The following is a 23,452-nucleotide window of genomic DNA, read 5'->3' as shown; positions in this document are numbered from 1 at the left end:
TCTATCTAAAGTAGTAGTACAAAAACAATAGAATAGTTTTTGATGAATTGCTCGAGTGAGATATTTATACCCACATAATAGTAAAAGTTATTGTGCTACATGATTATAGTAATTATTCGATATCTTAAACCCAACCATGGCTCTATTTCACTTCACTTGCAAATAATTACTACAATGCTAGTTGAGTTACAACGGTTGAACATGCTTCTTTACATACCTTTAACATACTTTTGTCATGACATAGTATTATGAGTTTAGTAGCCTAGGCCCAGAGTTGGAGGCCATCCAGCTGGTAATGACATCGACAAGCAAATCGACTTCCTTGGGGTTTTGTGACCGAAAAATATTTGATTCTGGAGTGAATGTATTCCCCACCTCTTTCGCGACCGCCTCCCACGGTGTTCCTGCTGTTAAATTAGCCAAAAGCTCTCCTCCACGGTTCACTGCATTTGCCATTCCAGGAGGAACATCGGGCAAAACCTGAATGTCGAACAATTTCAAGGAAATATAACTTGTTGGTTCTGATTCGTGCTTATAGCTTTAAGAAATACCTGTTGTAATGGGAGGCCATGATCACCAGGTAAGGAGCGGATGGACATATCCAACATTGAACTGATAGCCGATTCTGCACTCAGGATCTGGGCAAGTCTTGGAGTTTCATCGATGCTGTCGTCTTTGAATTTTATCAATAGATTTCTTGAGATACCATAGTAAGATCTGACCTGTCACGTGATACACCATAATGTAAAACACTGTGACATTAGTAGTTTTCCAGAATTTTAGCTCATGTAATACTGCACAATGTGAACTCATTCGTACAAGTAGAATGATATTACGTAATGGATTTCAAATACTACGCTTAAAATACTCGATCCTCATGAAATGAAACCTCAATGAAAATTTCACCAACTAAAAATCACCACTATGGATTCGCTCTTGACCTTGTCTGTCCATATACATTTGCCTAAGCATGCTTCGTCAATATCATATGAACAAACTAGGTGTTATATGACACATGCCGATACTTCTGACTACACTATATGAAGGCATCAAGCTCGTGTTCACAGAAATATGACAGTATGCATAAGGTAGAAACTGAATTTACCAATCGCTGAGTTTCTTCCGGCTTTGGGGAAAATTCTTCCCGTCCGTTGGCCAAGTCCATGTACAGTGGAGGAAGTTGCTCTACCAGAGGAAGAACTTGCTTCAAAATGGCAGGGCTAAGGTTCTCAAACTGTTTCCTTGTCATCTCAGCCTGCAAAATTTTCAGAACACCAAACCACACTGTTCAAAAAAGTATGTCATCACCCTCCCTTGCAGGCAAACCCTTATTTTATGTTGGGTGATTGGTGTTGAGCTGTCGATTTCTTGATCTTAATTCTTGATGAAATTCTTTAAAAATTGATATTATTGATCAAGCATTATGTTGTTATTGCTGAAGTATAATAGCAACATATTTTGGTGCTGATACATTAAGGAGATAATACCAATGGAGTATGGATTGCTTGTATAAACTGAAAGTTAGGCCAGATAAATGGAATTTAGAATCTCACCCCAAGGCGAACAGTTGGTGACGACACTAATTGTGACAAAAGTGGTCCAAAGTTTTGGGCCATTGGCACCAGGACTGGTGAAAACAGTGGAACAGCTAAGCTCGCTTCCTGAACGCAATAAGAAACCATTTCATCAATTCTGCATGATTCTGAAAAAGGGACAGGTTGAGTTGCCTCCCTGTGTTGTAACGAAAACTAAAACTCCGTAATTTAACTAAAAACTACACAATGATAGGGAACAAGAGTACTAATTTTCATTAGCCACATGAAACAATGTAATTAGTAAACAGAACCTTGTTATTGAACGCCATTAATATATTTCCACTTCTCTGCACGGCATACCTTGATCCTGAAAATTAGACAACAAGCTTTTAGATGATGATAGGGGCATCCCCAACTTCGGTATTATAGACAAAGCTCGAATAATGAATCAACCTATTAGAAGATGAATGACGGATCCCAGAGAATGGCCGATGCCAAAAGAAGGAACATCTTCAACCTGTGCAACAAAGCTACCTAAACAATCATATCGCCAAGTGGTTGCAGCTACTTCATATCTATGAGATCTAACTTACTGTGTCTTTGAGAGACCGCATACACCTCTCAAATTTAAACTGCGCTTCATCAGCAATAAGGAAGTGATCAAAACCACTGGCATAAGGTGTGGCAATTACTAATGTACCCCTGATTCACGAGATGCAAAGTAAGAACGCTGATATCCCAAAGTACTCAATGATGCTAAAAACAGCGAATTACACTTGCCCTACCCTTTCCCCTCTACTTCTAAGTTCTAACGCAGCATTCCCACAACCAATACATCCAAACAGACCCCTCCTCCATAAGTATCAAGCATATTTAATAGGGCTATTGTAACTTCGAAACACCAAAATCAAAACAAAGGTACAGCTTTATGGTTGAAAAAACTCAATTTTCAGAATGACAGTAGAGTAGAAACAAACAACTCAAATTCGAAGCAATAGGCATAACTGAAGAAGTAAATCACAACATAATCTATTACTGCCAGATACCGCACATATACATGTCATGATGTATATAAGACATGGATTTTCAGATCCAATGAAACGATCAAATATATTTTTTCAGTAAAACAACTTACTTATCTGCAAGACGTTCCAAGAATAAGCGGTAAGTAAGTTGAGGAGCAGCACCCACGAATATGCCACCAATAAAATGTACGATTGACGTTATCTTGGTGTTTCTTGGTCTCAATACCCATGCACCCTGGGAAATACATATATTTTTCGTAGCAATATATCAAAAAGTCTCTAACAACTTTACGGAAATAAAATACCATTTCAAAATTCATCTAGATTTTGTATGTAACTGCAGTCTCTGTACGGACAGGAGCACAATAGAAAAATGCATCGAAAAAGCATCTAAAACAAATTAAAAAATATACCCAGGAAAACTACAAAAAAAGATTACTTGGTCATCTTCTGGACTGAAACCAAATGTACAAGATATCATGACAGTAAAAGTCCAATATACCTCAATTTCACACCAATCTCCTGAACTACCCCAACCTGCTTGAGATTGCTTCACAGTTTCTGTGAGTACTCTGTTAATGAAGCACACATAAAACAATAATTAGATCACCTATTACCAGATAATATCAAACTAAAAAGTTCCTTCCCATTTGAGTTTAAAAGTTTGTACACACAACTGAAGGAATCAAGTTACTGACTGAGCAATGATGCTTCCCCACAAACAGTCATAATTTGCTAGGAGAAAGGAATGAATACGATTCAAATTCAAATTCAAAAAAAAAAAGTACTAATAGATCTTCGACAGGAAACTCTCAAGTCTGATAATTTAATCGAAGCATCAATAATAAGAATAGATTAACCGCATAATTACTCTGAAACTCGTCCACATAACAAAAATATCAGCAGTCAGTTAAATTCTTTGGCAATCTCCCGTCTGTAGAATCTAATTGCCAGATTGTGTTAACTGAGAGACTGATTATTCAGATTATCTAAGTTTTCCTTAAAATACCGTGTGTTATCTACTGCATCTTCTTACATTCTCCACTTATTGATCCCGCAATTTCCGAACAACATGTGTTAATACTCTTAAATCTTGTCTCACATCGACTTGGTGATGATCCTAGCTCATCTATATAAGAATGGATAACCCTCCCCCTTATAAGATCTTTTAAGGGGTGAGTGACCCCTTTGTAATATGGTATCAGGATGGGCCCAAGTGGATGATGGATTTTATCCCTTTATCTCTTCTCTTGCCTACCCATGTGATGGTATTTCGATGTGTCATTCCGGCCCACACGTGAGGGTCATGTAAAAACTCTTAAATCTTGTCCCACGTGGACTTGGTGATGATCCTAGCTAAGTATGGATAACTCTCCCCCTTTATAAACCCTTGTAAAGGTGTGAGGGACCCGTTTCTAATAAATATGTAAAAGTGTCTTCATCCAATCATCACAGTAAGAAACAAAAAACGGTGCGAATACAGTATCTGATCGGGCGCGGAAACAAGCATATGGCATAGTTGAGCTCAAAATTAGAAGTATCTAACCTCTCGATGTCTCTGTAGAGCTGAACTCCAGTTGTTTCCGGTTGATTCTGGCCGTCGGAACTGCAATATATTCCGATACGACGGGGGGAGGGGCGAAGAGTGCGCGCAAACGATAAGCTGCAGAGGCACAAAGAAGGCCGGGAGTCGGCGGAGGGCGGAGCAGTCGTTGGATGAGGATAGGTCCATAGGCAGTTGGCCATAGCTCGTGGAAGAAGACAATCCGCGTTGCCCTTGAAACTGGTAAATGCTAATAATACTCTGCTTTCAGTTTGATGTTTGTTGGTTACTACTTACTTGCCCCTTTTTTATTCTAACTACCTACTTGTTGAAATACTAACAAATTTTGTATTTGCTCATTTTCAAATTAACTTTTTTTTAACTTTCAAGTGCTAATATGCCATTTTTTAATTAGTAACTTATGAAGAAATGAGACGTCGTCACATAAAATGCTACCATAACAGTGCAGTTTACATTAGCAAAATTTAGATTAAAATCCAATTTTAGTCATTTACATTTGCTCTAAAATTCTTTTTGGTTTTATAGATTAAGTTTGTGACCTTTTGGTCCCCTAAATATTGTTTTGGTATATTTTGGTCTCAAACAAGGTCTGACCACAAATGAGATCTGAACAGAATTTTATGAAAAATGTACGGGACCAAAATTGGACTTTAGTCCTAGATTATAATTAAGTTATTAAATTGATCAAACATTCTTAATTTTAACAAAAAATGGTTATTTTAAACCAAAACAATATGTTTGGGACTAAAAGGTACCAAAATAATATATTAAGGACCAAAAAATCACAAATTTAATATATGAGATCAAAAAGAATTTTAGAAAAAATGTCAGGGACCAAAACTGGATTTTAGTCTAAAATTTATCAAATAATCTAGGCTATCTAACACCTTAATGAAATTATTATTTTTTTTATAATATTATACTATTATCTCCATCCAAAAAAAAAAGATAGTCTTTTTTTATTATTTTTAATCATCCATAAAAAATACTCCAGTCAATATCTAATAATAGTAAATTTATCTCTATAATGAAATCAGTCATATTTTCCACTAATAATGGTTTAACCACTTCTTTGATGTATCTTTCTTAATTACTCTATTTATAATAACAACATATAATCAATACGTTCGTTTCAGTTTCACTTATATATAGAAGTAAGTAGAGTGAAAGAAGAGAAAAAAGAATTTTTATATGATGCAAAACTAGTTTCATTACAACAAAACAAAATTATTATACCCAAGTCATACATTGTAGAACCACGGTAAGAATATTTATTTAAAATAGGGTCAAAACTCAAAACAGAGTCGAGCGAGGTTTTCCGTCTCTCTCTCCCTAACTATCTGTCGTCTCAGTTGCCTTCAAACATTTACACTTCCTCTACCGGAAAAGTTCCAGAACCACCACCTCCCTTCCGCCGCCGTCTAAACGCTTCATGCCCATCGCTCCCCCACCTAATCCTAAAGCAATTAAATGCCCCCAGATCAGCACAACTCACCTTAATTTGCCCCTTTCACCTTCAATTTTATGCTAATCACTATTGAAGTACCAGTACTACTATTTACCACTTCTAAAGAAAAGCCTCACTCATCATCACCGACTTTCCCTCAGTTCCATGACTCTGCCGTCTCTCCGCAACATGTTAAGATCTCCACATCGAAAATGGTGGAACACATATTTCCTGATAATCTCACCCCTCACTCTCCTCTTCCTCACCTCCTCCACCATTTCATTTTCCTCCCTCCGCCCCCAAATCCCCCCACTCCTTCCGCCGCCGCCAACACTCTCCACTCCTTACCACAATTGGGAAATCTTCAACGCTGATTACCAACAGATGCTAAACAAACTCAAGATCTACGTCTACCCCGATGCCTTTCCAAGCAATTACAAATCCAATTCATCCCCCACCGCCGCCGTGTTCCTCCCCAACCCCGACCCCTTCAACCCCAAAACCGGCAACTACTACAGCGAGCACGCCTTCAAGCTCGCCCTGCTGCGGAGCTCCCTCGTCACGGACCGCCCTGACGAGGCGGACTTCTTCTTCATGCCGTTCTCCGTCAATGTGATGCGGTATCACCCCCTCGTCCGCTCAGAGTCGGCCATCTCCGACTTCGTGGCGGGCTACGTGTCCAGAATCAGCTCGGATTCTGGCCACTGGAACGCCTCCGGGGGCGCGGACCACTTCTTCGTCTGCTGCCACTCGGTCGGCCGCGACGCCGCCTCCAAGCACCGGGAACTCCACAACAATGCCATTCAGATTACTTGTTCATCTAGCTACTTTCAGAGGCTGTACACACCCCACAAAGATGTAGCATTGCCTCAAGTCTGGCCTCGGGCCGATATCGAAGCTCCCGACCCTCCTCATCGGAGGTCAGTAGGACGTGTTTAGTATGATGGAATTGGAAATATGAAACTGAATTTGGAAATTTTGATATTGTGTGTGAAGTGGTGTGCCTTTTTGTGTATAGTGTGTGTGGAAGTTATAACTAATTTTATAACTGTATTCCAAATCGACACCCTCAATTCCATGATACCGAACGTACCATTTGAAAGGCAAATGTGTATAGTATGTTCCTCCTTACTCGATTGTGTTCATCACATTTGATGCAGGACCGAGCTCGTCTTCTTCGCGGGGAGAGCTCAGAACTCTGCTGCTCGGCAAGAGGTGTTGCGCCTATGGGAGAACGACTCAGCGTTCCGTATATTCGCTGGGCATGCATCGATGCCGTATGAGGAAGGTTTCAGGAGAAGCAGATATTGCCTCCACATCAAAGGGTACGAGGTGAACACAGCCAGAGTTGTGGATGCTATCCACTACGGCTGTGTACCTGTTCTCATATCTAACTATTATGATCTCCCATTTGCTAATATTCTGGATTGGACCAAGTTCTCGATCGTTCTCAACCAACGCGACATTCCTCAGTTGAAAAACATCATAACATTGGTGCCAGAGGAGACGTACCTCGACCTCTATCGCAACTTGTGTGTGGTTAGGAAGCACTTCAGGTGGTCTGCTGTGCCTCGGAGTTACGACACATTCCATATGACTGCGTACCAGCTGTGGCTGAGACGAGGCTTGCACCGTGTCACTTCATGAATTCTCTGTGTAAGAACCATGTAAATTACTTGATATAGTCATGATCTTCATGTTGATTTTACAGTGTATAGGCAGTCACAGAAATGTAATAACAACACATGAAAAAGATGAAAACAATTCATACATAAATGCTGTTCAACACAAAAACTTCAAAATAAACTTCCATACATGACCTCAACAAGTATAGTTGAGGGAAACAACAGCAATGATTTACATTGGCTTTTCACTACTATCTGTCTGGTAAGTGCGGCGTCTCAACTGAGACTCTGCATTTGGCTGCTGCAGGAAAATTCTAGTGGGGTCGCTAGGATCAACGTATCTGCAGAATACGCAAGAGTTCCTTCTCACGTTAGCAGAACATGATGTAAAAATTGCAAAGGGAGTGATAGAGTGTAGCAGGAAGTACACGTACGCTTGTCTCATCATCTCGTCCACAGGAGTTTGGGCTGCTAGGAGAGGATCCACTCGAGGCTGTGCTGCAAGGTGCTGGTTATATTGTCTGACAGAACCAATCAAGTTGAAGAAGAGTGGGACGAATGTTCCACAGCCGCCATCCTTGAACAGAATCTTGAAAGAATGAGTCGAGTAAAGAGCCCTATGCTCAGTATCGGGCACAACCTGGAAATGGCAGCAGAAACTTCAGATGCGCTCGAGTGAAACAACAGATCAGAAACACAAGTTCTAAAAGCTTACAGGTTCCACTTGACCAGCAATGTTGTTGCAGTGGAAAATTGGCTGGTGGAATTTCTCACCATGAACATGAAGCTGCGTTGTAAATCCCAAGTTGAAATAAGTACAACCATGTAAATACACAAGAAAGCCTATAGAGGAGAAATATATTGACAAAGTGCAAAAAATTGTGTTGTGCATACGAAAAGTGGTTATAATGCCACAAAATCCATCCTTAAATTCTCCCACCCTCCAGAAAATACAAATTTGCAGGAAGAAGCATGTAATCATAATTCATTCAGAGATAGTTTCACAATAGACAGTCAAGCCCTTCTATCCCTCTATGTATTTCATTTGCAAGTTCGTAAGATACCTCAGAGTGTCCAAATTTTGGCATCATATATTTAGTGTTCAGGAATCAAATCTTTTCTGTTCTTCTCTTATTATACCTCATTGTTAAATTCTGCCCTATCCCTTACCCAAGGGACAAAACATATACACTAAGATAAATAAATACACGGAGCAACATCAAAACTCTCAGTTTAGGACGAAACAGCAACCCATATTGGCATGTAAAAACAGATCAAACCATGGGTCACGTGACGAAAAGTTAATAGTTATTTGAGCACTTTTGTCAGAGCAGGCATACAAGTAGAGCTTATGCATACCAGAGGCATATCAAATGCAAAAAGATGGCCAACAGGTTTCTTTGCAACAAACACTATGCGGATATTTGACAAGTAGATAGTTCCCTTTGCTTTCACCGTTCCACCTTGAGTGCTGCAGAGTGTAAAACATGAAAACTGAGCGTTCTTTTGATTCTAAACTGCACGTTTTCAGAAGTCAAGTTCGCCCAATAGAAACTAAGTAGGTTCTTAAAAATAGTTGATCCATAACTTAATACCATTCCGAGCTAAGACTTAGCTCAAGGTGATACATGAAAAGTGAGCGTTAGGAGAAGTGCGATCAATGAAAACATTGTGGAAGCATATCAGGAGAAGGATAGATAAAGGGAATTAGCTCCATAACTGTAATCATCTTTGCTAATATTTCTGTGTAGTTAAATGTGTGGCGCTTTAGGGAGGTCTAGTGAACTTCTGAGTGGTTGTATCGAACGTGTGTTAGTTGTGGTGTTGATCGGAGTATTGAATAAAGTTGACAGTCCTTGATTCTCTAAACCGTATCATAACAATACCTATGTAACAACTGATCCAATCATCCGACGAATAATGGAGAATCAAAGGCTAAATGTATGGACTACGTAAACCTTCTTCTTCTACAACTAGACCAACAAAGTGATGCAGATGCAGAGAATGAATGCATCATTTTCAGGCTTATCAATCACCATGAGGTCAGGATATCCAGATCCATAAATTGACAACCGAATTCACATTAACACGAATTGAACATAATAATCATAATATCAGCTCGAACCTAACAATCAATTCAGCTCCTAAACAATGAGTGTCAATTCCATACAACAAGTTATCTGATCAATCAATCCGACGACGATCATGACAAGCACTTTGGATTTATTCAGCCACCATTCAATTAAAAGCACAACGGCAATTCAAACGACTCCAGAATCGGTTGGAATCCAAATAATATAGGGAAATTGGATTAGAAACGAACCCGGGGATCTTGTCGATCTCAAATTCGACGCCGTCTCTACCCAGGACGAACATCTCGTTGATGAATGGAACCGGCATTCCATTGTAGAAAAGTTGAGGATTTAGAGCCATACTTTTCTCCCTCTGAATCAATTCAAGAGCTTCTGCTGCAGAAGAGAATGATGAATTTTGCGCAAATTAACCGTTAAATCTGTATCTAGTATAAATATTATTGAATTAAATTAATATGCTAAATTTCATTTGGGATTTAATTAACTTAATTTTTAATTATAGCTCAATAACAGATACTCCCCAATAGATTACATTGGTATTATTTTATTTCTGAAACGATATACTGATAAAATAAATTATTTTTATTCATGATATCCACATAGTATTACATTACATAATAAATATAGTTGATTAAAATGGGTTGTTAAAATCATAAATTTGATTGATGGATGATCAATTTCTCCATAGTAAATTTTCTAGCCACGATACAAATTCGAGTATATCATAAAGTATCACTAGTAGATTACATATAAATATAGTTGATTAAAATGGGTGGTCAAAATCATAAAATAAAATGTAAGTACTATAAAACTGTATATATAAATTTAATATAATTGTAGGCGAGCTATTTTACTCCTTAATGCTCAATTCACGTTAAATTAATGACCGCCGAAAACCTTGAATCTTCGCTATTTAGTTTTGAAGGAATATTGGTTTTTAAAATCGCGAACTTTGACCTAAATCTAGACATTTAGTATTTTTTATAAACTTTAAGCTCAGTCTAAATTATTACAAACTTTACATTATCTGTGTTATTTACTTATTTTTCTCGTCGGATCAAGCACTGTAACTTGCTAACGTACACAACTTTTTTTAATCCTACTTGCACAACAACATCAACATAGCTTTCACGTGGTTTTTCATCCTACTTGTCACGAACTTAAAAAATAGCCTAAAATATCATAAACATTTCACGTTGCTCAACTAGATAAATTTTTGCCTAAAATATCTTGTTGAATGAGGTAGGAAATAATAACACAAGTAATATAAAATTTATACTAATATTTAAAACTAAATTTTAAAATTTGATCAAAATTCATAATTAATATCTTCAAGCTTAACCTAAGTTTATACTTGATAGCTTGGCTTTATAATTATAACCCTACCCATAAAATTAGTAAAATAGTGAGAAGTAAATAACACTTAGGGGCCGTTTGGTAGCTATGTTTCGCCTAGATAAGAGATTAATCTGGGTTTATTTGTGTGTTTGGTAGTTATGTTACCAAACATAGTAGCCCGTGTTTTATTTCCGGCCCGCACAAAGCCCACTGAAAATCTTATGTTTTAGTCATATTTGTAACTACCCAAAATCCTATGTTATTTATCATGGAAGCCTAGTTAAGTTAGCAAAATACAATTTTACCCATCAAAATTTCTAACCCATCAATTTTACTTAGTTGTTGTATTGAAGGACGTCATTTTCCTATTAAATCATATTAAGAATTTTGTTGATGTCAATTTGTTGTTCTAATTATATTACTTTGTTATTTTATTTACATTATATTATATTATAATATTCTCATTATATTACTTTATGTTCTCGTTATATTACTTTACATTAAATCGTATTATATTCTCATTATATTACTTTATTTACATTATATTATATTATACTTATAATTACGTAATACTTGAAGGTAATTGCTTTTGTTTTGAACATAAATATACGATGTTGTTCAATCCACAAACGCTTTAAACTTCAAAAAAATTGAACATATAAAATTTGGTACTTGATAAAATATTTTCATATAGAATTTGTCCAAAATAATAATTGATTATTCATAAAATTTGTCCAAAATTATTAATGCTCACAAAAATAGAATACCAAAATAAATATAAGTTTTTTGATATAAAGATGCTAATTTTTATAAGAGTGGTGCTAAATGGCCACATTATGGCTGGCCATAATCAGATTTTACAATCAAATTTAATGCACTTAGAAAGTATCAAAATATTTATGACTATTTTACCCTTCGCCTTAAATCATTCTGAAACATTTACTTAGCTTTCTATATACACTCCATATTAATTATTCTTCTCTTAGTTTCTCAGATTTTATCATTTTAGTCGTAGTATTTGTCCTTTAAGGTGACTTAATTTACATAAGGCAGTGGAAACCGAATAATGAAATTGTAAGGCATTTCCAATTAAAAGTAATATCACTAATATATTTAATTGAAAATGAATACTATTTGCTTACTTTTTATTAATTTTTTAATTTTTTATTTTTTATTTTGATGGAAAATTGATATTCCACTTTAATCTTATAAGTTTGTGATTTAGTCTGTATTTTAGTTCGTAATAGTAAATTTCATTCAATTATTATTCAATTTAATTAAATAATTGGAAGTTTTAGTTTATCTTAATTTCGACGGAATGATTGTAAAGTTAAATTTAATATTAAATTCAATTGCTTAATCTTAAATTCAGTTTAGTAATTGAAAATATAATTTAATTTTATATTTAATTGAGCAATTTTTTATATTTAATTGAGCAATTTGGTATTTCATTGAGTGAAATATCCAATCTATCTCAAATTCGACTAATGATTCTATTGATCTTAAACTCAATTGTAAATTTGGGATTTCATTTAGTCTTAACATGCATTATTTTTAAAATTTATTAATAAAATACAATGACGCAGTACATCATAATATCATAATATAATAAATAAATACATATAATACTAATATACTATTATACATAATATCTTATGATATCAAACTGAACTATCATAATCCAAGTTCATGTGTTTTGATATTAATATTTATATTTATCTATGATTAAGTTAAACTCATTTAGTAATTGAATTACTTATTGATCATAAAATTGCACTATTTTTATATTATTTATTGTTTAATTTTATTTTTATATATCGCTGTATATGTATTTATGTTTTAATTGTTTTAATTTGATGTACTTTTATTTATTTATTCATAATGTGAATTTAGTTTTGAATTTACATTCAATATTCTTAATATTAAAATTTAATTTTTAAACCATGTGTGTTTAACAATAATTATAATAAGTTAATTTGTGGTGTATGCTGTAGCTTTAAGTTATACCTCGTGTTTAGAATCAATACTAAATATTAATCGACATCCCATATATGAGTTGAAATTTTTTTTAATTCTGTCGATTAACAACATTATAGTATTTATAATACAGTTTAAACATGTTATACCTTAATATAGTAAATAATACTCACCCCACCCCCAGAAATTACTCCATCCGTCTCATAATATGGTTATATGATATGACACGAGAATTAAAATAAAATTTGTAAAGTAAGAGAGAAGAGAATGGTAGTTTAATAGTGTTAGTGAACAGTGAGACCCATTATTGTTAGTATTTTAATAGTGATATAATTTGTAAATAACTTGATGTATATGGATAATAAATAGAGATAACTTTCCATAAATGGAAATGTCCATATTTTTATGGGACGGATTAAAATAAAATTAGTCTATTTTTAAAGAACATTCCAAAATGGCAAATACGGAGTATGATCTATTTTTAATGGACGGAGGGAATAATTAGTATGACTATCCTACTTTACAAAACTATATTCATATAACATATAGGAGTAACATACTAATATATCTATTTAATAATATTCAAAATATAAAATTATAATAATCCTATGATATTTTATAAACTAATAAGATTTTGAAGGTGTGATATAATTTAATAATAATAATAGTAGTACGTAGTAGTAGTAGTAATTAACGTTGTTAATACCATTATTATTATTATTATTAACATTATTACTTAATGCAAAATATAGAGTTTTTAAAGGAAAGGGCTATCCTGTAAAATACTTATGCACTAACAACTAGGTTTAGTTTTTTTTAATATTTTAATAGTGTTTAGTACTATAATACCCTTGTGTGGATGGCCATAATGTGGCTGCATAGCATTATCCTTTTTATAAGGAGTTTAGCTTGAAAAGATGTTAATTTTAAACAAAATGATTTTATAGGAATAATTAGGGTAAAATGATGATAGTTTAGTAATTAACTTAAACTAATGAGGATAATTTTGATAATCATAATTTTAATCTTTACTTGTGACTTATTGTACCAAACACTACAATAAGATAACTCACAATTATCTTAATCTACCAAACACCCAATATATGTAAATTAACTAATCGAAACTATGATTACTATCATAATGGTATCATGTTTAGTCGAAACATGACATAGCTACCAAACGTGCCCTTAAAGTTTAAAAAAACAATATTTGACTATTGGGACTGTTCATCCCTCTATCTCTCGATCTATTACTCCTCCGCTCCGCCGCTTTCTACGGCGGCCTAAAACCTAGAATCCTATGCAAACAAGGACCCGTGCAAACGGTATGCGAATTCCGGCCGCCACCAAGCCATTAGAGGCAGCGGCGACGCCGAAGAAGCCCAAGCCAGCACCCGAGCCCTTCGAAAGCGACTCCGCGTGCTCCTCTCCGTCCGCGTCGGGGTTCCTCATCGTGCCCTCGCAGAAGCTCAGCACGGAGAAGAAGAAGAAGAAGAGCTCCGCGTCCAAGGTGTTCAGCGACGGCGACGTGATTTCGCTGCTGAACGGCCTCGCCGCTTTCTGGGTGAATGGGCGGAACAATAAGTGGGCGGAGTTTCACCAATTCGTCGAGGGGGGTCTGTCGAATCGGTACACGAAGGTTCAGGTGTCGGAGAAGATTCGGAGTTTGAAGAAGAAGTTCGAGTCCAATTTGGAGAGAGCGAGGTTGAATGGGGGAAGGGTTGATTTGGCGGATAATCATGAATTGGCTGTGTTTGAGCTGTCGAAGGGGCTTTGGGGAGATGAGAGGGGTGAGGGAATTGAGAGCGGCGTTGTGCAGGAGAAAGGGGGGAAGGGTGAGTCTGTGGATGGGGATTGGGAGGTGGTTGAGAAGGATGAAGGAAGCAATAGAAGGAAGAAGAAGAGTAAGAAGAAGAGGAATCAAATGCGTGAGGAAGGTGAAGAGAGTGATACAGCGAAGAAGGGGGAGAACGGGATTGAAGAAGGGGACGTCGGTGATGGTGATGGAGGTAATGCGGTTTTGCACGGTGAAGACAGCAAGGATATGGGGAAGCCGGAGCATGGGAATGGAGAAGCGGTGGAAGGAGGCGAGAGCGATGGTGCTGATGTGGCATCGGAGGAAGGCGAGGTGAATGATGCAGCCAACACGATTCTCAGCATAAGGAAATTGGCCGAAGCAAATGGTGGAGGAAGCATGGGCGAAGCAAATGGTGAAGGAAGCAAGAAAACGAGGGAACTGTCCAGAGCAAATGGTGAAGGAAGCATGGCCGAAGCAAATGGTGAACGGAGCAAGAAAACGAGGAAACTGGCCGAAGCAAATGGTGAAGGAAGCAAGAAAACGAGGGAACTGGCCGAAGCAACTGGTGACGGAAGCATGGCCGAAGCAAATGGGGAAGGAAGCAAGAAGAAGAAGAAGAAGAAGAAGAAGAAGAAGTGGGAGCAAGGGGATGGGAGTGATGGACAGAAGGAAACAGTGATGGAAGATGTACAGGTGGAGGAGAATGATGAGGGAAACAAGAAGAAGGAAATAGTGATGGAAGAGGTGAAGGGGAATGAACAGGGAAACAAGAAATTTAGCAAACGGAAACAGGTCGATGGGAATGGTGAAAGAACCAAGAAGGCGAGGAAAACAAAACTAGTGGATGAGTGTGTTGAAGTTTTGAAACCAGTTAAGCAAGCTGGTGAAGACGAAGAGTTAATGGAAGAAAGGGTACAAGTAGATGAACAAGATAAGAAATCTAAGAAGAAAAAACGAGTAGATGGACATGATGCAAAGAAAGATTTGGCTAAACAAGGGAAGCAAGAGGGAGAAGAAGAAGAAGAGATATTGAAAGAAGGGAAACAAGTAGATGGGCATGAACGCAAGAAATCGAAGAAGCAAAAACGAGTTGATGGACATGATGTAAAGAAAGATTTGGCGAAACAACAAGAGGAAGAAGAAGAAGGATTATTGAAAGAAGGGAAACAAGTAGATGAGCATGAGCGAAAAAGCAAGAAATCTAAGAAGCAAAAACGAATTGATGGACATGATGTGAAGAAAGATTTGGCTAAAGAAGGGAAGCAAGAGGAGGAAGAAGAAGAAGAAGAAGAAGAAGAAGAAGAAGAAGAGTTATTGAAAGAAGGGAAACTAGTAGATGAGCATGGACAACAAGACAAGAAATCTAAGAAGAAAAAAAGAGTTGATAGACACAATGTAAAGAAAGATTTGGGTAGACTAGGGAAGCAAGTGGATGACCAAAGTGATGAAGAACATGATATACCAACAAGACAAACACTGAAGATGGAGATGGAGATTGGAGTTGATGATTTTCAGACTGCATACCCGCTCTTGTGTTCACCATTTGATTTCATTAGTTCCAATATTACCATGAAACAATGTGTTTTGATTGGGCGAGAGGATGCGCAGAAGCTTGAAGATCAGTTGAGGGAACTCAAGGCTGAGGAGCTTCGCTTGAAGCTTAAAAGGCTTGATCTGATGAACCGCCTAGGAAAATGAAGGAAGCACAATATGTTTAAACAGGTATATGACCAAGGTTGCAGTCGTTTATTTGTTATATCCGTTGTTTTGGATGATGATATGCATAACCATGAATATTATGTTACATGTGAATCTTAAGAGAGTATAAAAACAATGTGTTGCTTTACTATTATGAATGCTTGATATAATCTCCAACTGCATACTGTGATTTGATTTATTGTTATGTAACTTCAATAATTGGAAATCATGCATCAGTTCTGTTTTTTAGATTAATTTTAAAGAATTAGGGTTTGGCCAATATACAGCTTGTTGCAATAGAAATCTTACACTGAATGGCATTGAGCATTCCAAATTTTAAGCTCATTTAAATGAAAGAATCCTTCTTGTGAACAACTTATGATTTGCCATAACAGGGACTGAGTAGTATTTTTCTTGTTCTTATGTTGTATTGAAGCTTGATACTGCTTTCGTTTTCGTATGGAGCAAGATGAAATGCATCTTATTGACATGTTTCTCTCTGTTGTTTGTTGCAGATCAGAAGGCTCCAAAGTCTGGTTTTTCTTTAAGCATATTGATGGACTCCTATATTTGTGACTTGCTAGGTGCTCTTTAAGATGTTTGGATTAGTGTATTGATGTTTTTGATGATCATGATTCTGGAATCCTGTCTGGAAATTTTGTTTTGAAACAGATTTAACTGATGATGCTGCGAATGTGATGGAGAATTTTGGATGTAATTACTTTCAGTACACTTGGTGGTTTTGGCATCAACTACAAGAGAGATTTTATCTTTGGATCTTGTATTAGTCTTGCATCTCTGTTTGGATGAATGGTGAAAAACAAAGTTGCAATAGTAATTGATTTTTAGTGTACATAACTTATTTTTGTTATTTATTAGAATGTCAATTTATCAGTATTAAATTTTTATATTTTTTTCAAATGCCATATTCATTTTTTAATGAAAAAAGAATCAATAATGATATTTTAATTATCCTATTAATTGGAGGAGAAGTGTTTTATTGTTTTTTATTTTCATTTATCTTATTTGCTTGAATTTCCTTTTTTTCAAAAAATTAGCTCTACTTTTTTATGAAAAATAAATTAGCAATATATGCTCATTTGTGTGTTTTTCTATAAACAATTTTAATAAAGAATTATATGGTGACTATCTATAATAAAGAATATGTAGGATTGACAAACATTGCTTCTACCTAATAACAATAGCTTCACTTAGTTACCAATAGGAAAAGCAGTCTACGTCTACTCTCTTCTCCACCACCTTATGCAGTCTTCACCAACCTATCACACAAAATGTATATACTCAACATCATCATTCATCAATCACAGAAAATTCCAAATTTAGGCAGCTTCTTTAACAATAATAAGATAAAGATAAAACTATATGTACTCAAAATGTATAGGATCCTCTAATATTAACACCTCACTAACAAAGAAATACAAGATGACTGAAATAGAGCTTCAATGGTTGGTTCCTACAGGAAAAGGGAGCACTTGTCAGAATCTTTGAAAAAACATATTTGGGTTATTTGCAGCAGATAACACAATCAGTACCTACTTTGCAATTAAAACACGCTTTCGAGGCGTTACAATTTAAACATCCTCAATTATGTTCTACGAAATTTGTACAGCATGTACCAGTGAAACAGCGTCATTTGGCTGCTAAAGAATTGGGATGTTGTAATTGCAACGTTTTAATAGTTGTGTAAATTCAGTTGGGGCGATTAATAATGTGAGACCACTCACATCAAGGATTGAACAAACCCGAGGAGCCATCGTTCAACGCTACAAGGACAGTGATACTTGTAACAATAGCAAGCCAAAATAAACTTGATCCTGAAAATGAGAGATGCCAGTTGCTTCTGAATTAACAACATATTCTGAAAAAAAGAAGACCAATTTAAGAAAACACGCACCAAGGAAATGTCTATTCATACCTTGAGAACCACCAGAATCATTAGCTGGAGTTTGCTGTCCAGACACAGAAACGGTGTTGTTTGGTTCAGAAGCACCGTTGTTGGCTCCATCATTTGGTTCAGATGCACCATTGTTGGCTCTGTCATCTGGAGACCTGTTATTCGTGGTGTCTGAAGCTACTATACCTCGGAACTTCTCACTTACTAACAGTGCTGCTAGATCGTTCATGAAAGACTCGGTATCTGTTGCAACTACGTATTCCTCTGCACGTTTAGGAATTGCGAAATCTGGTTCATCAGAATCAGACAAGTTGTTCTGGGATGCCTCTGTATTTGCGAGTACTTTGTTGGACCTTTCATCTTCTTCATCCTCAACATATGCTTTGTATGTCAAACGCAGCAGAATTTCTCCGGTCGATCCATCTCCAAATGGAGTCCAACCTCCTCGAAGTACAACTATCCTGTCTGCAGGAACTGTATCTTTCAGAGATCCAAGATCAATCTGCAAAAAAAGTAAATATTCTTGGTTATGATGTTAGCAAGACCTTAATGGACGAAGTGGATGCTAACTAGAACAAAGTTTCCTTCTAACCGTAGACTGTTCACTTCACTGATAGTGGATATATACATGAATAACTAAATAACCATCATCTCCCTACTTAAGCAATACTGTTTGAATATATTGTGGTATGGAAAGGAAATTAGGCCTACATAATCTTTTTCATTCTTATACAGCTTGCTGTGAAAGCAACTCCAGAGCTGTGCTTAAAACTCCTTAAAAGTCTCGATTTTACTTTAGGAACCACAACTGTACATAGATAGAGGGGAGTGTACCAATGTACTAAAACCGGAGTATTAGTTTACCTTTCCAGAAAAACAAAATTCAATAAACATCACAGAAACTGTACAATGAAATAGGAGTATCATAATTATTTTTGAGATTCTAATTTGCGGCATGCCAATTTCCCAAAGTGGAAACAAACAAATGTGTTCGCCTACAAATCTAAGAGCTTTACCTCTGCAGTACCTATGGTTAGGTCTGTGAATCCAAGAGAATCCCTTACTTCGATTGACAATTTATTCTTCTTAGGGTTGGAAACTAAAATATCAAAATCCTGGAAGATGTAAAAAGCTGGATATCAGTAATTGATCCATGGCATCTCCTTGTGAAACCATGCAAATCAGATCTAGAACAGGTAAAGAGCTCACTTGATTCCAGATTGGCTCGCCAGGAGGCCCGATAACTGTAGTTTGGCTGTTTTTTTTACTACGTACAACTTGATCTCCCAATCTTAAAATAACATATGGATCTGTTTTTCCTGTTAAATTGTGGGACAAGAATTTGTGACTATAAACGAAAATTTATCTACTGACCATTAAAATGTTCCACTTAGCATTGGAATGAGCAAAATACCATAGAATACATAATTAAGTTTCCGAGCATCCAGAAGTGTCACGGACAATTCTCCTGCAAAGTTACTGTTTCCCTCTTGAGTTTCTCCAGATTTGGAGTCCATGGGAACAGGTCCAACAGCCTTTCCCTTCTGAAAATCAATAACTATCTTTTTGGGACGCACAAATAGCTTTGGTAAGTCCTCCGTGAGAAGTTTTGTCAAAAACCTGCATAAGTGTTTTATAGCTGAGATGAAGAACAGAAATAAAGTTGAAACAGACATAATCCAGAAAGCTTGGAGAACATCACTTACATTGAAAGTACGGGAATTGCTGAATATTTCCCCGAGCACCAACACAGAAAACACCATTAGAAGCAAAATATATTAAGGAATCTGATATATGAAATGAACAAAGTTTCAGATGCAACACTTATTCATAGACATTATATTTCTAAAGCTTGGATCAACAGTGATCTAAATAATTTAAGCAGAATAGAGAGTTTTGCTAAACATAACGATAGAAAGCAAGAAACTGGAATCTTTAGTACAAAACTCCCCTACTTCCATCACATAGAAACTAATTTATGCATTTTTCTTCTTTATCCTATGTCGACAAATGAATGATATAATCTTTTAAACCAATAAATTTTATCCTCCTGGGTATGGCGTGATTATGCAAAGAGATTAATCTAGCCTTGAGTCTAAGGAACTGTAACTTTATTTTTCATTTCTGTAAACTCAAACAAAGTCCACAAACCAAGTATTATTGATTATGAGTACATTTCAGTAATGACAAAGCGTAAAAGGTTTACGCATAATGCTTAAATCAGTTTTTCCGAGTGATTTCTAAAAAATTCAATTGCTCATCTGTAGATTTTTTCATAGCTTTACAAAGCATACTCACAATTCATGATGGTTATATGACATGCCATTATTGAGAGAAAATTCGATGGAGAAGCTGAAATAACCTACCCATTAAATTAAACAAGCGAAATGGTGATAACTTAAACTTTATCTTTGGAAGAGAGACAAAAGCCCACGATACAGCTCCCACCCATGGCTCTGTTGGTATAAGTCGCAGTTTAACCCATAGTTCCCCGTCAATGTCAAAGTCTCGCACACCGACAGGCACAGCAATGGGAAGGATGCCAAAGTTAAGTGACAAGAGTAGAAGCATACGCGCACCACCAGTGTACCGGAGGCCTATCTGGTATCTTTTTTACCAAGAAAAAAAATCAACATTCAATACGCATTCGGAGTGAAATATATGTATCATACAAAATAACTACAGATTGTGGGTAAATGTTGATAAATCACCAAAAAATTTGAAAGATTCTTCTCACTATTCCATTTCTTCAAAAGTGCACATACAAAACTAATTAGAGTTCCATTCCTTGTCAAAGTTGAGAAGATGCCAAGGTTAGGCATGGAAAGTCCCAACTAATATTGGCACATAAAATATTAGATTTACAGAGGTCTGAAAGTCCATAACACCAGAAGGTTTTGTTTATCATGAATTGGGTTATAATGGATATGAACTTGATTGTAGAAAACTTAGAGAGTATGATGCCAAAAAGTTGGAACTTTCAATTTATAAATTTAGCATCTATTTGGTTATCAGTAAAAATGAGGGTATGAGGGGGCTTATATACAGTCCATAAACCAACATACTCATAGTCATTCACGTTGACATAACTTACACAATTCTTGATAGCTGCACAACAAGAACTCTAAAAGACGAGAAACAATCAATTCTGCCCATTCTGAATACCTTATTACACAAGGTTTCATATAACTGAGAATGAACATGTATTCAAAGGGTTGATAAAGTTGATTTCCAATGCATAAACCAATATACTCATTCCCTTTGCACAACTCAAACAATTCTCAATAACTGCACAACAAGAACTCTAAAAGACGAGAAACATTCGATTCTGCCCATTCTCAATCACCTTATTACACACAGATTGCGAGAGATCAATCATATGTGATAATAGTTTCATATAACTGAGAGTAAACATGTATTGCAAGGGGTAAAACTCACTGCAGGTCATTAGCACGGCGCGAGGTTCTGCGCTCGACGCTCCTAACAGACAACGGCTCATCTCCCATAGAGAACTGCTTGATCTCCACCCTCTGCACATAATCCGGCTTCTTCAGATTGTCAATGACAGGCTGCAGCAATCCAATTATCCAATTCTCAATCCCACCTCTATACACCTTCCACAGCTTCCCCAACACCATATTCACCCATTCCACCGACTCTTTCCTCTGCAATTCCTTCTCGAGGAACAACGACACCTTCTGCTGACTCCCGCGTTTACTGCCACCACTCCTCGCATCCGCCTTCCTCCACGCCCATACCTTTTCGAATACAACACCAACAAAAAAGAAGAAACCAAGTAGGCCGATAATACTGCGATTTATGGGCGGATATGGAATAGAATGGATGACCCCGAGCTGACTCCTCAGCTTATTCACAATAGGATCCTCCCCAAAACTTGTGCTGTAACAATTACTAGCTTTAATGCTCGAATCAGATGTAGATTGACTGTTCAACTCACCCTCATCGGAAAACCGCTTCAATACAATGTTTTTTCCGACATTGACGCGAGATTGAGCTTGAAACATAGCCCATCCTACATTTTTAACGACTCCACCTCTCCTCCTCCGGCAAATGTGAGAATCTGAAGCGCAAGGACAAAGACCTAGGAGAGGTAATTGGGGGAGATGTAGGGTTTTCCTCTGTGAGAAATCGCAGCGAAGAAGTGAAGTGTGTGTGGCCGAAGAATGCAAAACCATTAATTTGCAGCGGATAACATGAATTAGACGAATTCAGCAGCTGTGGATTGAATTTGAGCTTTGAGCTTGACAAATTGGAGAAAAAGCAAAACCGTGAATCGATAAATGAGTATGAGCTCAAAAACGGCGGTAGTGATGATGAAGAAGACGACAACAAAGATAGGTAGGGTAAGGTTGAAAAAAATTTCGATTGTAGCTCACCGATTTTGAGCTGCGTTCTGATTTTAGGGTGGAAATATGATCCAATTCAAGGATGGAGATTCAATTCTGGTAAATTAGTTAAGGAGAATAGAGAAACGGTGAGAAGTGCACGCACGCGAACATGCAACTTGCACTTGTAAAGCAAAAGTTATTTATGCACTAATGCACGCACTCTTAGCCGCGAGTTTAAAAGGATTTATCTTGCTACAGAGGGAGTATATGTTAATTTAGGTATATTTGTCTCATTTATGACAAATGGTGCATTTGTTTTACACATTTTCAAAGTTCATAAATTTCTAATTATATCAATACAATGTGTTTCATAGATGGTCGTGGGATGACAGATGAGGTAGAGTTAGTCATGACTGAGTATAGTGCATCTTAATTGTAGAGAGCAAGAAGAAAATTTTAAAGTTTTATTTTATGAATCTATCACTATTGTTAAATTTATTATACTGTGTGTGTATTGTCATGCACCTACGAATGTATATTAAATTAAAGATAATTTTATAGGAATTCTAATAAGATCTCAATTATATGTGTTCGAACGATGTTTGGACGATGAAATTTGATCATTTTCATTTCAATTTTCGTATATATTGATAGCAGATTTTTTTATTGATAAACGTATCAAAGAATTTCAATATAATGCATGTAAAAATTTCAATAAAAATGATTTGATATTTTCGTACGTTGAAATACTCATGTCATTGTGATGATATTTGTAATATACTATGTTGATATCAAATTCATATGTTAAAATACTCATGTCATTGTGATGATATTTGTAATATACTATATTGATATCAAATTCGTATGTTGAAATACTCGTGTCATTGTGATGATATTTGTAATATACTATGTTAATGTCAAAAAAATCATGAAAATTATGATATGATAACAGAATGACGAGCTTACCTTATTGATATTTTATCTACTACTATTTATTGAAATTCACGAGATCCACTCTAGTCTCTATAAATACCCAAATTATAAATTCTACATATAATCAATCGTGTTCGCGGATTTCAGATAAATCC

The 23,452-nt window shown here is 36.2% G+C and overlaps 5 protein-coding genes across 15 annotated transcripts; 2 read left to right on the top strand and 3 right to left on the bottom strand.

Moving 5' to 3' along the window:
• Positions 1 to 36: 36 nt before the first annotated feature.
• LOC125211637 lies at positions 37 to 4,403 on the bottom strand. Its single transcript, XM_048111516.1, has 10 exons — positions 4,107 to 4,403; positions 3,063 to 3,132; positions 2,671 to 2,795; positions 2,129 to 2,237; positions 1,989 to 2,052; positions 1,847 to 1,902; positions 1,554 to 1,661; positions 1,106 to 1,255; positions 552 to 722; positions 37 to 480 (listed from the first exon to the last, which is right to left on the bottom strand). The coding sequence occupies exons 1-10, from the start codon at positions 4,304 to 4,306 to the stop codon at positions 247 to 249; spliced, it is 1,287 nt and encodes a 428-aa protein (XP_047967473.1). The 5' UTR covers positions 4,307 to 4,403; the 3' UTR covers positions 37 to 246.
• A 992-nt stretch (positions 4,404 to 5,395) lies between these two features.
• Positions 5,396 to 7,218, top strand: LOC125210649 (probable glycosyltransferase At5g03795). 2 transcript variants are annotated; one of them, XM_048110200.1, is made up of 3 exons: positions 5,396 to 6,491; positions 6,732 to 6,896; positions 7,045 to 7,148. In XM_048110200.1, the coding sequence occupies exons 1-3, from the start codon at positions 5,737 to 5,739 to the stop codon at positions 7,046 to 7,048; spliced, it is 924 nt and encodes a 307-aa protein (XP_047966157.1). In that variant the 5' UTR covers positions 5,396 to 5,736; the 3' UTR covers positions 7,049 to 7,148. The 2 variants fall into 2 exon arrangements, with proteins under 2 accessions (XP_047966157.1, XP_047966156.1); XM_048110199.1 differs by having other exon boundaries at positions 5,737 to 6,491; positions 6,732 to 7,218.
• LOC125210650 lies at positions 7,090 to 9,676 on the bottom strand. The gene is made up of 6 exons (XM_048110202.1): positions 9,520 to 9,676; positions 8,556 to 8,667; positions 7,912 to 7,983; positions 7,631 to 7,836; positions 7,433 to 7,537; positions 7,090 to 7,223 (listed from the first exon to the last, which is right to left on the bottom strand). Exons 1-6 carry the CDS (start codon positions 9,627 to 9,629, stop codon positions 7,208 to 7,210), a joined length of 621 nt encoding a protein of 206 aa, XP_047966159.1. The 5' UTR covers positions 9,630 to 9,676; the 3' UTR covers positions 7,090 to 7,207.
• A 4,165-nt stretch (positions 9,677 to 13,841) lies between these two features.
• LOC125214533 (cilia- and flagella-associated protein 251-like) lies at positions 13,842 to 16,953 on the top strand. 2 transcript variants are annotated; one of them, XR_007175130.1, is made up of 3 exons: positions 13,842 to 16,124; positions 16,616 to 16,684; positions 16,773 to 16,953. XR_007175130.1 is itself a non-coding variant. In XM_048115596.1 (2 exons), exon 1 carries the CDS (start codon positions 13,905 to 13,907, stop codon positions 16,098 to 16,100), a length of 2,196 nt encoding a protein of 731 aa, XP_047971553.1. In that variant the 5' UTR covers positions 13,842 to 13,904; the 3' UTR covers positions 16,101 to 16,124; positions 16,616 to 16,953. The 2 variants fall into 2 exon arrangements, 1 of the variants encoding a protein (XP_047971553.1); XM_048115596.1 differs by having other exon boundaries at positions 16,616 to 16,953.
• Positions 16,954 to 17,228: 275 nt separating this feature from the next.
• On the bottom strand, positions 17,229 to 22,520 carry LOC125214534 (tricalbin-3-like). 9 transcript variants are annotated; one of them, XR_007175132.1, is made up of 10 exons: positions 21,454 to 22,520; positions 20,382 to 20,623; positions 19,722 to 19,740; positions 19,430 to 19,635; positions 19,225 to 19,334; positions 19,032 to 19,130; positions 18,037 to 18,517; positions 17,658 to 17,935; positions 17,522 to 17,574; positions 17,229 to 17,380 (listed from the first exon to the last, which is right to left on the bottom strand). XR_007175132.1 is itself a non-coding variant. In XM_048115601.1 (9 exons), exons 1-8 carry the CDS (start codon positions 22,209 to 22,211, stop codon positions 17,847 to 17,849), a joined length of 2,004 nt encoding a protein of 667 aa, XP_047971558.1. In that variant the 5' UTR covers positions 22,212 to 22,520; the 3' UTR covers positions 17,229 to 17,380; position 17,846. The 9 variants fall into 9 exon arrangements, 4 of the variants coding, with proteins under 4 accessions (XP_047971558.1, XP_047971557.1, XP_047971554.1 ...); XR_007175134.1 differs by having other exon boundaries at positions 17,738 to 17,935; XR_007175131.1 differs by having other exon boundaries at positions 17,846 to 17,935.
• Positions 22,521 to 23,452: the final 932 nt, after the last annotated feature.

The sequence above is a fragment of the Salvia hispanica genome, chromosome 3, assembly GCF_023119035.1.
Source record: "Salvia hispanica cultivar TCC Black 2014 chromosome 3, UniMelb_Shisp_WGS_1.0, whole genome shotgun sequence".
NCBI classification, from domain to species: Eukaryota; Viridiplantae; Streptophyta; class Magnoliopsida; order Lamiales; family Lamiaceae; genus Salvia; species Salvia hispanica.
The sequence above is the reverse complement of the archived record's forward strand: the minus strand, read 5'-3'. Positions and strand labels throughout refer to the sequence as shown.

What these genes read in the sequence shown, in the direction of transcription:
- LOC125211637 (XM_048111516.1), bottom strand. Translation starts at nt 4,306, where the DNA reads ATGGCCAACTGCCTATGGACCTATCCTCATCCAACGACTGCTCCGCCC. An exon ending in CGTCATTCATCTTCTAATAG is followed by an intron (nt 1,903 to 1,988) that starts GTTGATTCATTA and finishes TCTAATTTTCAG; the next exon opens with GATCAAGGTATGCCGTGCAG. An exon ending in TAATGGCGTTCAATAACAAG is followed by an intron (nt 1,662 to 1,846) that starts GTTCTGTTTACT and finishes TATTGCGTTCAG; the next exon opens with GAAGCGAGCTTAGCTGTTCC.
- LOC125210649 (XM_048110199.1), top strand. Translation starts at nt 5,737, where the DNA reads ATGACTCTGCCGTCTCTCCGCAACATGTTAAGATCTCCACATCGAAAA. An exon ending in CCCGACCCTCCTCATCGGAG is followed by an intron (nt 6,492 to 6,731) that starts GTCAGTAGGACG and finishes CATTTGATGCAG; the next exon opens with GACCGAGCTCGTCTTCTTCG.
- LOC125210650 (XM_048110202.1), bottom strand. Translation starts at nt 9,629, where the DNA reads ATGGCTCTAAATCCTCAACTTTTCTACAATGGAATGCCGGTTCCATTC. An exon ending in TTGCATTTGATATGCCTCTG is followed by an intron (nt 7,984 to 8,555) that starts GTATGCATAAGC and finishes TTTACAACGCAG; the next exon opens with CTTCATGTTCATGGTGAGAA. An exon ending in TTGCTGGTCAAGTGGAACCT is followed by an intron (nt 7,837 to 7,911) that starts GTAAGCTTTTAG and finishes TGCCATTTCCAG; the next exon opens with GTTGTGCCCGATACTGAGCA.
- LOC125214533 (XM_048115596.1), top strand. Translation starts at nt 13,905, where the DNA reads ATGCAAACAAGGACCCGTGCAAACGGTATGCGAATTCCGGCCGCCACC.
- LOC125214534 (XM_048115601.1), bottom strand. Translation starts at nt 22,211, where the DNA reads ATGGTTTTGCATTCTTCGGCCACACACACTTCACTTCTTCGCTGCGAT. An exon ending in CGCCGTGCTAATGACCTGCA is followed by an intron (nt 20,624 to 21,453) that starts GTGAGTTTTACC and finishes TTGGTAAAAAAG; the next exon opens with ATACCAGATAGGCCTCCGGT. An exon ending in TGATTCTGGTGGTTCTCAAG is followed by an intron (nt 17,936 to 18,036) that starts GTATGAATAGAC and finishes TCTCATTTTCAG; the next exon opens with GATCAAGTTTATTTTGGCTT.